Here is a 12472-nt window from a genome sequence, read left to right as displayed (position 1 = left end):
TCAACTTTGTTTATGTGCCTAGTGTTGTCATGTATAAGGCAAATAAATTTAGAGTCACACAAAATATGTGTACACACAAAACCTTTATGTATAGGAGAGAAAGGCAAGCATACACTGCTTCAGCAGGCATGCAGTAAATCTATGTTTTATATACACACTGTAAAGTGTTATTGACCTACAGAGCAGTGCAGCATATGCAAATGTGATGCTCTGCTTGTGTCTAGGGTAGGATCAGGGCTGAGTCTACAGACAGGAGAGAACCACCGTTCAGAAGTCACCCACACCTGCTTTTGTCTTACACTTGGTGATTTTTCAGGCAATACACAGGCAACTTTTATTCTGGTCTGCTTGCTCTAAACTACATAGTAAGAAACAGGAATAGTGTTTCAAAGCTTTCATTTGCTTAATGAGCTGTGGCAGCTTGCTCATGGCTGTTTTTTTGTGGACTCTCCAGACAAGCATATAAGTTTATGAGTGTGGATTCACAAAGTGGATGAAAACCTGGGAGCAGAGATACCGAATAGAGCGGCTGAGACAGGAGGGCTGACACTGATGTGTTCTAGTGAGGAGAGGTGGTGGTAAATTGAGATGCTGAAGAGATTCTGAGGTCCTGGCGGATCAATGAGACACCTGAATTCACATATTGCATTCATTCTCATTGAAGTTTGCCTTTTCCCCCGACAGCCTCTGTCTGCAGCTCTTTCAGGCACACAGTCATACAGACAAAATCCGCACTCATACGCTCTTAAAGGTAGAATTCCAACAAAGCAGGAATATCCCGGCAGCTTTACAGAGAAAGCGGTTATGTTCAGCGAGATACAATATCCACAGGAATGTAAATATGTACAGCATGGCTGTGTAAGCGCTGGTACATATTGTGTTAGGATGTGAAAAAAATATGTTTTAACGGTTCATGTGTTTTAATAGTAAGAGGGAAAAAAGCAAAAAGAAAGTAAACTTGCTGGTATTATCCTTCAGCACATTAATAAAATAAGCTGATGTGAAATATATCAAAGCATAAGTGCCCCACACAACTCTCATAGACCTGCAATCCCATTATTACCAATTAGCTTTTACTATGAATGATGATCTTTGCTCCAACTCTTCATTTATTTTTCCAAAAAAGGTCCATGATGAAGACACCTCTGTCTATGAATCAAATAAACAAACTGTTGTTTTAAATACATGGTTGGGAATAAATACAAGATGCTTATACAAGTCTAATAACAGAAAAATAATCTCAATTTTACACAAATAAGAAGCACATAGTTCTGTTAAATGGCATCTTTTTAGATAAAACCAGAGCTGATGACAGCAGACATAAAGGAATAAAAATACATTTAGTAACAGTGACACTTAACATGCAAACTTTTCAATTGTTTTTACTCTGCATTTTCCATTAATCCTGATTTGAAGCTGGGAAAACATCAGAGGTTTTGTTGGTCTATATGCATGGATGTATACAGCCTGGCATTACTGTAAGATTATAAAACCACTGTGGTAAAATATCAACTCACAGTGTATGACTGAAGTTGACTGAAGTTGCGAATAACTTTTGACCCACTACATCTCATCTTACTGTACATCAAAGATCAAGTTGTTCGGCTGAACGCCCTGGGACAGGTTAATTTAAGTACGACCCCTAAAATATGCTGTGTTTGACCATAAAAAGCAAAATGGCCAACTTCCTGTTTGATTTACAATATGGGGTCAAGAGGCTTTTTTGTGCGTCCTGATATGACACATCTGCCCACAAATGTTTGTAAACCTGGATTGAACCTGCTGGGGGGGCTGAATTTTTAAAAACTTGTAGGGGGTGCCATTGAGCCAATCGGCCACGCCCACCAACAAACATCATATCAATCATTTCAGCCTGCTAAGAAGAATTTTTCTGCCAAGTTTTGTTTCTTTAAATGTATCACAAGCCCCTGAAAATACTACTTCTTGTTTCATGGCAAACAAACAATCCCCAGGGCCACGCTTTTTTAAGTAGGTACTGGAATGTGAAATTCAGAAGAAGTGACTTTCTCTTGCCAGAGGGTGGCGCTGCACAATTTTTCCAAAATTTAAAATATCAATGTTTTCTAGCCTGGACTGTTATCAGGCACATGAAATTTGTCAAAGATACAACAATGTATAGCAGAGTTATGGCTGTTCAAAAATTTAGGGTAAGACACAAAAGAAGGCTTATTGTGAAATTCTGATTAAGCTGGTGGACTTCCTGTTGGGATTTGGGCATGATCCAAGAGGCTTTTTTGTTGGTCTGATGATGACCTATATGCATACCAAAATTCATAAGCCTGAGTTGAACGGTGGGCCAGGGCTAATTTTTTTGTGGCAACACATGAAAAACACATCAAAAATCAGTGGTGCAAATGTTCGACTGGCAGAAGGGGGCGCTGTGACAAAGTAATGATATTGATGCATGGATGTATTCAGGACTAATGTGTGGTTATCCTTGTGAAGTTTGGTGATGATAGAAGTAAAGACTCAAATGTTATTAGGCATTATTGGTGTAATTTCACAGCCGAAAATAGACAAAAACGAAGTTTAAGTTTGTGCTCCGATAACGACTCTGCCCTATGGTAAAAACTGACAGTTCACACAACTGTGGGTCCCAAGGTTGTCTAGTTTGAGTAAAAGAATTCTGGAGTCAATCAGATGAAAGCTCTCGGGCGAGTTTGTTCAAATGTGCAAAGTGTCTGTCAGTGAAAAAAGCCAAAAAAACACCAAATCACAGCGTCTGCAGTTCGGTTCCTGTATGTTTTGGGGATGGTCATAGTGTTTTTGTTTTTTTTTTTTGTCTCATCATGATACATATGTGTACCGATTTTCACACACGTAGGTATTACCCAGGGCTCTATCTCACTTTTGGCGCCCTAAGAGGAAACTATGTGATAGACGTAGACTGTTCCACCACCAGATGGCTATTTCTCCAGGGGGACAATTTTTGAGCAAAAAAATCCCCTGAGTTTTCACATATATTAAGGCCCCAAAAAGAGGCTTTGAATTGCAAGAAATTTTGCGCTAAGAAAAACAACAGGGTCCTCACTGAAACTTGGTCTGTGGCTCCGGTCCTAATAAATAGAAGAAGTTTGATAAGTCTGAACTAACTTTCTATTTGGAAAAACATTTTTAAATCGAGGTATATTCAGAAAATCTGACATCATATTAATTACTTTTTAAGACCTTTATGAAAGACCCTCTTTATGTTTTTAAGAACCTATCCCATCTTAGATTTCAAACCCATTTCATCATGGTTTTGTTTATGTTTTGTGCTGATTATAAGAAAAAAAAATGTAGCAATGTAGAAAAGAAAATGCCAGCAGTGTTTCTTATTGTAGAAGAAAATAAAGCTTTCTTAGAGAATTTTGAGAATATTTAAGCAAAAATACCTCAGTCTAGACTGAGGTATTTTTCTTCCGGTATCAGATCTGATACCAGAAGGAAAATGACAATGCAGACTTTAAAAGCCTTACTTTCTTACTAAATTTAATACCTTTTAAGACCTGACTCCCTAAAAGTATGAGTGAAACAGGCTGAAATTTTAAAAGCATCATCAATTTAATTAAACTATTGCTCATCCTCTCAGTGATAATCACCATGACAAACATTGAAATCTGCTTGTCAATAACAAGTTTGCTGTAAACTGCAGGATATTTTGGTGTGAGCTGAGAAATAGTTTAGTGGTGTGTTTTTTCATGTGGGCTTTGACAGTGTTGGATACATAACACGTCTTGTTTATTTAGTGAGTTTGTGTGTCAGACATCGAACTGTGTGCTTATCAGCAACTGTCTCCAGCTTTTGATTTGTACAAAGCACTATATGGTGGTGTGTATTCCCAGTAAGTTAACTGCTGCAGTATATAATGAGCTGTTTTGTTACTCACGCCAAGATTGATGGGACATGCAGCCAACAGCTGATGGAGGTAGGACACGGACATAGTGAAATAAATGGAGGAAAGTTGAGGCAGCAAGGGGAGGGGCTAAAAATGAGAAAGTATCGAACAACATCACTTTGCAAGCGGTCTCTGTGCGAGCATCTGCATGTATGACGGGATCAGCTGTGCTCCGTTTCTTTACTAGCTACCACACAAACGATTTTAAAGTGTCAGGATCAGTGTTAATTTTGGCAGCTATTTTTAATTTCAGCCTCAGTCTTAGTCTTAAGATGAAATGTCTTTTAGTTTTAGTCCCATTTTAGTCATTTAGTCTAGTTTTAGTCCATAAGAAGTCCTCATGTTTTAGTCTTTACTTTTAATCCAAGCATTTTTTTTCTTGCCTAAATCTGGTACCAAGTCATGGTAGTATGCTTTATGCATCTGCCAAACCTGGGGTCCCTGCTCTCTACAGCTGAGAGGCTGAATAGATACAGCTGCATTGTTTTTTTTAACTGATGTACCACCAGTAGAGAAAAATCATGTATTTTGAATGTCCGACGACATTTTAGTCTAGTTTTAGTCATCTTGACAAAAACTAAACTTACTTTTGTCAGTTTTATTCATTCCAGATTTTTGTTAGTCTTAGTGTAGTTTTCATCATGGAAAAGCTGTTGATGAATAGTTTTAGTAGATGAAATTAACACTGGTCAGGATAAATAACAGGGTGCTTTTCACTGAAATATGATCACCTCAGGGCAGCCTGTTTGAAGCCATCTATGAAGAACATGAATCTCGCAAGACATTTTTCATCTTGAAATCTTGTAATGTTTTAGTTTCGTGACATCTCATGGCATAAGATCTCATCACACCCCTACTGGCTAGACACTTATATTCTCCTTAGTGAACAAAATCAACTTTAGGAGCTCATTAAGCAGATAACTTCACTAGGGTAATGCTGTCATACTGTACATACAGTCAATACTGTCACCCTCAAAAATCACACTTATTTTAAAGCTGTTTGTATCTTTTTATACATGTATTTTAACAACTAAAGTATTTACTTTTCATTTTCTCTACCCTTTCCAACATTAGTTTGAGGATATATGCACTTTAAGATGATCATGTTTACTATGAATGTGTGAAAAAAAACAAAGTCGAGGTCAGATAAAGGTAAACCTTTACTCTATTAGTGTTTATGAGAGTGTTTATTTCTGTTACGACTGTAAAACACCGAAGACAAGTATTTGAAATTATAGATAGAAATATATTATGTATATATATTTATAAATGTATTCCTTGGTGTTGAGTACATGTCAGAGCGATAGAGTTCAGCTTTTAGTTAAAGGCTATAATTAGTTTTGCTGCACAGTATTTTCTTTATTGTTGTTTATCCTCTTTACATGCACTCTGCTTGTACCAGTTTTCAGAGCTCGGCACTCATGTCAAATCCAGTCCGCAGCTCAGCCTAATGAGGACACCTGGGGTCAGTGCTGTTTTAGCCGCACACAAGTTAAAAGACTATGTCAGAGTCTGTGTATCTGTGCACACAACAGTACCATGCTCGCTAAGACATCCTCATTTGAACCCAGAGCATGTGGGAAATAATGTAAGCAGACCAGAGCCACAAGGGCTCTCCCTGACAGAGAGAGCCAAGGTTACACTAACAATGTCTGAAATGCCCTCTGTTCAAAGAATGTAGTAGCATTGTGCTAATGTCTCTATTCAGATTTCTGCAAAGTTAGGCAACACGCCATTCAAGGCGGGGCTTACCCTGAAGGACAGTGGTGTGAGAACGCTGTCGACATAGAGTTTGAACACCTCATCTCTCCCTGTTCTCACTGTCTGAGCCGAGATGGGATGAAATGAGATAGGAGGGCAGTGAAACACACAAACACTCAAGAGTGAGTCATTATATTGGACATGAGGCAGACACACCTGTGAGTGATTGGATTCTTGAAGGTGTGAGGCTGACAAGGCCGGGGGACAGTATGAAATGCCTGTTTTTTGTAGATTAGTTATCATGGTTCATAGAATTCAGCAGGCTCCGACTGACATAAAAGCCTGATAGGAGGGGGAACCTGCATCTGTTTGGACTCCAGGCTGCTGGAAAAATTATCCATAACACCTTGCTTCAACTCTTCCATCTGCACTGCTGTCAAGAATGTTTTAATTGGTGTAAAAAATATTGTCTGACCAAAAATTCCCTGGCCACTTCATGAAGCATGTGGGAGAAGAGTTGGGTGTAGAAAACAGTAGGCTTGGACACAAAGTAATTGAGTGGGCTGTCAAAGAGTAGGCAAGCACGGCATTTGGTACAAAACAAATTCAATGCCAAAGAGTGACCTATGAGAGTTCAGACTGTTTTTGTTTGGTTTGGAGGGATTTAAATAAACATCTTTGTGGAGTTTTGGAGGCGCGTGTCTGTGTGGGTGGGTGTGTATTTGTGTGGGCACTTTGACATATGTACACGTGAGGCTCCTATATGCCCCAACAGTCAGGAAAATGTGTCAGTGCTCTAATGATTTTGGTCCAGTTCAGGGCGATGTGCAGGAGATGAGGGGGTGTATGAAACAGTAGGCTGGTTATGCAGCTACAGAGTGGGCTGTCAAAGAGTGAGCAAGCGGAGCACCTCGTAAAAATTAAACATAGTGCAGACCTGAGTCCTCTGAGAACTGAGATTCAATAAACACCTACTTGACAGCTTGTTTGCGCCTCCATGAGATATATGCAGTTTGCATTATTGTTTAAATGTTCCCATAATATTTGTGTACTTTTATTGTAATCCTAATCGCCTACTACCCTTCTGTTTATGGGATATTAATATCATCACTTGACTTCTGTTGACTTTTATCACATAATTCATAATATATTGTGTTTTTGTTTATGTAACATCCTGATAAATTCTGTGCTGTTATTTGAAGCTCATCACCTCTTCTTTGAGGTTCATGTTGCCTTTTGTTTCTATTTTGTTGTTTTGCTTTTGCTTGTTGTTAACACCAGCCTGTTTATGTTTAATATAACACAGTGCTGTGTTGCTGCTTTCGCTACACTTGATTTTGATTTTTTACTTTATCATTATTTTTGAAGGCATTGCCCTGTAGTACATCACATACAGAAGTATGTTACTGCCACACGTATTCTTTCCTTTCCTTGGATGTAAAGTTGGGGCGTAAATATCCATTTTTATTGTGAGATCATTTCATACCAATCCTGTGGAGGATAAAATGTTTTTCTATACCAAAAGTCTACAATGATACAATTTTGAATTAATAGTGATACGGGAGCCTGCAATCAATATCTCACAATATTACTAATAATCAATGTTGCAGATGTTTTTAATAATAAAAATTAAGGGCTCCTGTTATCTTTGAATAACAAGCACAGCATGAACATTTGTGCTAAAACATGTTGAAATCTTTAAGACGGCAAACATTTAAAGTACCAAACATTTGTTTTCTTTTTTCTGTATTCTGATCAATCTAAAGCATCAAAATGTATCTTTCAATAGTTCTGATCAAGCCTGTTCTCCTCTTATCATTAAAAAACATCAACACATGTGGAAATGAACTGCACCTTTTCAATTCTTTATATTTACTTCCATATTAATGAGGTGTATAGTCAGTGTTAGCAATATTTGTCATATGAACCCAAAAATGTCCGGCTGCCACTTTTATGTTGTTGAATGGAAGCCGGAACTGTGTGTTTTCTCATTTCTGTGACTAAATGGATGATAGTCTGCCTTAAATCTTCATCAGAGAACTGAACACTGTGCAGGCGGCATCTGTGTGTCTCTTGTATATTTGGGCTCCAGCTGACACATCCGCTGTCACCTGTAGAGGCTACGCCTGAAAAAATGCTTCAGCGGATGCTTAATTGCACAAGGAAAAAAAACTTAGTGCTGCTGATAAATGATTTCAAGATTTTGAAAAAGTCAAAATTATAAGTTTAAAGGCTGAAAATCTGAAAAAAAAAAAGTCAAACTTATTTGTTCAAAAGGTCAAAATATGGAAGAAAAGTCGAAATCATTAATCTAAAAGGTCAAAATATGAGTTTAAATTTAAAAATGTAATCTTAAAAGTGAAAATATGAAATTAAAAGTCAAAGTTAGAGATGAAAAGGTGAAAATGTCAGATGAAATTCAAAATCATGAGTTTAAAAGGTTAAAAATATGACTTTAAATTTGAAAGTGTGAATCTAAAAGGTGAAAATATGAGTGGAGTCAAAATCTTAGATTGAAAAGGTCAGAATATGAAATAAAAGATCAGAATCATAGGTTTGAGTTATAATTGTGAGGTGTAACACACTCCTGACTTTTTAATCTAATTATTTTTATTCTTTACTTTTTAAAATTTTTTGACTTAACAAGGATATTTTAAATCATCAAGATTAAGCATAAATTTTTATGCTGGAGGAAATCTGCAGACCTCATACCATTGGGCCGGCTATAATAGAAATATCAAATGATCTTTTGGGCTGTGAATAACTGTAACAACGTGCCAGATATGGCCCCTGGGCCTGAGTTTGACACCCCTGTTCTACACAGTTGACTTAAAGAAAAAAAAACAAAAAAACAAAAAGGGTGTATATGTATATCACACAATATCCATCATTCGGAGGATGATCTCAGTCAAAACTACATGATTGAAAAAAACGCTTCCATTTCATTACTTTGAAAAAAAAATAAAGAGAAAACTCAGTTTTACACACACTGAAATTAAAAACATAAAGTGCATCAAGTTTGTCACTTAAACTACTGACATTAAAGTAATGTTTCAAGTAATTATTTTTTTTCCTTGACTAACATCCTAACCTGCAGTGCAACTCACACTGTAATTAAAAACATGAGGATTGAAGTGCCTTGAGTTATTGACTCCACAGAAATAAATAAAAACAATGAACATATTCCTCTTATTGTCACTCTCTGAACTGAAGAGATTGTGTGGAAAAACCCTTTGCATACATATTGCATAAGTGCTCTATGTCACTGAGCACTGAGATGAAAAGTGTGAGGAAAATAAAATGCACAGAGTATTCTTGTAAACAAAATTAAAACAACCGAAATAGTACGCTGAGTGTAGTGTACATAAACTGGATTGGCCTACTAAATGTCCTTGACTTCTTTTGTTTTTAAAGAATCTGATCAGCATGTCCTGGAGTGTGCACTCCTCTGTGTGGTGACAATGTCCCCTGCTTTAGAGAAAACTCTCAGCAGAGACACTCCTCCCCGCATTAAACAAATACCTCTTTGCAAGGTGTGACAGGAGGAGATACTCACACTTGTACTCCGTCCACCAGGTCAATGGATTGGCACATTTTGTAATTGGCATCAGAGCTGTCACCTTGAATCTCCCATTTGATTTGGCTCAACAGGTTTCGGCTGCCTCTGTGCTGATATCTCAACGTGGTGCCTTCTAAGATGAGACCACAAGTTGGTTGTGTTCCCGCTATAGTATATGACATCAGTGAGACAAAGCTTACAAACAGCGCTTCCTTTCTCTAACTGTTTGTACTCCCTCTTTAAACCCTGAAGCCAAAGTGCTTCCAAATGTCAGCTTTGGATTGTACAGGTGTTATTTTGTCAGTCATAATCGCTTCTGTTGACCTCTGCCACTCTAACTGCCTCTACTACAGGAAATGCCGTGGCTCTGCTACCGCAGTGGAGGTGTGGAAGTTGTTATTTAATTAACAACCTGACATAAAATATGAGTGATTTTTTTTTTACAAAAAAAATCGACATAAGGAGTTTAAAAAATCCACAGTATATTGGGGGTCAAAGTGTCTCGATATATTATTGTATTTATATTTTTTCCCACCCCTAGTTTTTGTTAATATATGGTCTGTTGATGGCAGAGATGTGTCAATTATTCATGGTAAAGTTTTACTGCACTGTGACACTGTGACAATTACAGGAGACTGACACTGTCAGGTTTTATTTAATCATAAGTTAAATATTGTTTAAAATGGTGGATTACATTTATGGAGCTGTCTGGAGAGTTAAATAGTAAATTTCAACTTGAAATTTACACCACTTACTCTCCCTTTTTCTTTTTCTCCTCCCCCCTGTGTGTCAAGAGTTAGGGTTAGGTCGGCAGTTGTGTGGTCTCCAGTGATCTGACAGTCTGGCTCAGTTGTCTAGTGTGTGCATTCAGAGGATTAAAGATGAAAAATCTTTTGAAACGGCCCTCATATCTGTGATCTCCCACGGTTTTAAAATCATTTCAGATTTAAAAATCGTGTAGTGTGTGGCCGGCCTTAGTTTGAGTCCTGCCATCAGCATGTTTCGCACTAGCATTAAGCAAGCAGCTAGGTAATTAACTGAACGTCACCCACTGGTGCCGCTGATATTAGCTTGACACACAGTTAAGAGGTAAAACGTGTTCTTTCCTCTCCAAGTTTGGTGTCTGTAATGACAGCAACACATTCAGTGCCCTTGCTTTGCACAGTGCCTCTGTCAGCCTGTCTGAGGCTTATATGCTGCACTGGATCAACTTATGGCGGCCTTACATCAGAGGACTTTGCTAAAACTCTTAAAAGACTCTAAAAAGACTGGCATGAGAGAGCCTCTCACACCTAAACACCATTTGTTGGCAAGTCGTTGAGTTTTTAGTCTGAGACTAAGATTTTGCAAAGACTGGAAGGAAAGACTGCCTTAAAACAGCTAAAATTTAGGTCTTATGACCACCTTAGACCTAACGACTGAGACAACGGGAGTGAGCTGCGACTTTAGCAAGGCTCCTGCGATTTAGCTCCGACTTTGGAATTTTTTCTGCAACTTTGAAATCATGGGAAAGTCGTTAGGTGTGAGGTAGCCTTTAGTTTGTCCATAGCCCAGCACTGCAGTGATTCAATCTATAAGCAACGGGTTAAAGGTGTGTTTTAACAGATGACTGGCTTGTTTTGAGTTCATGATGAGTTCATGAAAGAAGCAGGCTGTGGTGTTCAACAAGGTCAGAGAAGCAGCTGTAATTTCTGAAGCGGCATAAACTCGTTAGTACCACTGCTAATGCTAAGCACAATTAATCAAGTTCTATCAAGTTCTTCACAATTAAAGTCCATAGCTGTTATTTTTCTTAAGTGCTTTCATTGTGAATGCTCATGCCTGGAAATATGGCAGTCAACAGCAGTTTGATACACCTCAGCAGGAGAGAAATTAAACTTAAAATTACAGGTTCAGTTATGAAAAAGAGAAGAGTTTATAAAATCATTTTTCTGTGATTGTATGCACAAACATGAGTTCAGTATGCCATTGCAGGTTTGTTTTAGATGGAAAAAGCAGGCTGTGACACCTAAATATGCATTTAAATGTGTGATCTTTTTAATTTTGGAAAATCACAATATATTACCATACTGTAAAGGCAAGAAAAATGCCATGTATATATTTGAGTCTAGATCAGGCCTATTCAATTAGTGGCCCGGGGCCCACATGCGTCCGAGAACCAACCCCCGAGTGGCCCAGCCTGCGGTCATGTCAGAGATGCAGAGGCCAACCTGTTTCACAAGTTTTCATAAATTCCCACAGTATTTCAGATCATGAATGTAACACTCTGCGTAGCCTAGAAACAGTCTACCTACACTGCACTGTATTGTTCTGAAGCGTGGCTCGCAATGCTGACAGACGTAGTCCCAAGATACAGAGTATAAAATGTGTCCTTTTCAACTGTAGCTGCGACTGTGAAAATTTAGTTTTTATGCACTTTTAGATATGCCTGGGTAAGATGTGACCAAAACAATTATTTACAGAATTTCATTTTATTTTTTTCATTCTATTTATTTTTTTTTTTTTATTCAAGTGAAAAAAACATTTCTACTACCTCAGGTTATGTTGAAATCCAGCTCTGTTGTAGTGTTTTTATGCACTTTTTGATGTGTCTTTGTCATGTTGCCAAATTTAAAAAGGAGACTTTGAAAAAAAAGGTGCATATTTTTCCATCAAATTGATCTGTATCGGTTCAAAATTTGACATTACCAGCTACTTCTTTGGTGCCGAACATGACTGGCCCGGTAACATTTCTTGATTTCAAAATTTAGCCCCATGGAATTTGTAATTGAATAATCCTGGTCTATATCATTCAGGCCTGCCATGCATTAATGAAAGTTTCGAGCCAGCATGTCATTCTCTGCTCTTTTGTTTCTTCAGTGAACAGGTCACAGCATTAATATAATAATATGAGTCTATTGCTTAGTCTCCCACTTCTGCTTCCCTCTTTTTATGTCATGTCTTGCCTAATGAACACAAATTGAAAGTTCCTAACTGAAGCTTTAATCCTCCTTTGCAGGCAAAGCTAAGCTGTCAAAATACTTTAAGATGATCATAAAAATGATATTCACCGAGAACTATCTATGTGTGTCTGTGTGTGTGTTTCTGTATGTATGTGCAACAGGTTCAGAACATCAGCCAGTCTATGGAGGTGCTAGACCTGCGGACATACAGAGATCTACAGTATGTGAGGAACACAGAGAGCCTAATGAAAGCGGTGGATGGAAAGCTGAAGGTGGCCTCGGATAATCCCCGAAGTCTCAATCCAAAGGGCTTTCAGGTAATTGGCTGTCTGTCACCTCTTGAACAGTGGTGAGTGTTTTTATTATTGTCAA

The 12472-nt window shown here is 37.9% G+C and overlaps 1 protein-coding gene across 4 annotated transcripts in view; it reads left to right on the top strand.

The window, feature by feature from the left end:
* olfm2a (olfactomedin 2a) overlaps nucleotides 1-12472 on the top strand; it is a 76925-nt gene that overhangs the window by 57913 nt on the left and 6540 nt on the right. For all 4 annotated transcript variants that reach the window (XM_041777830.1, XM_041777829.1, XM_041777828.1 and 1 more), the window contains one exon: nucleotides 12262-12417. In XM_041777830.1, coding sequence (XP_041633764.1) covers nucleotides 12262-12417 — 156 coding nt within the window. The remainder of the gene's footprint in view (nucleotides 1-12261; nucleotides 12418-12472) is intronic.

This window comes from Cheilinus undulatus, linkage group 21 (genome assembly GCF_018320785.1).
Source record: "Cheilinus undulatus linkage group 21, ASM1832078v1, whole genome shotgun sequence".
In the NCBI taxonomy this organism is placed as follows: Eukaryota; Metazoa; Chordata; class Actinopteri; order Labriformes; family Labridae; genus Cheilinus; species Cheilinus undulatus.
The sequence above is the reverse complement of the archived record's forward strand: the minus strand, read 5'-3'. Positions and strand labels throughout refer to the sequence as shown.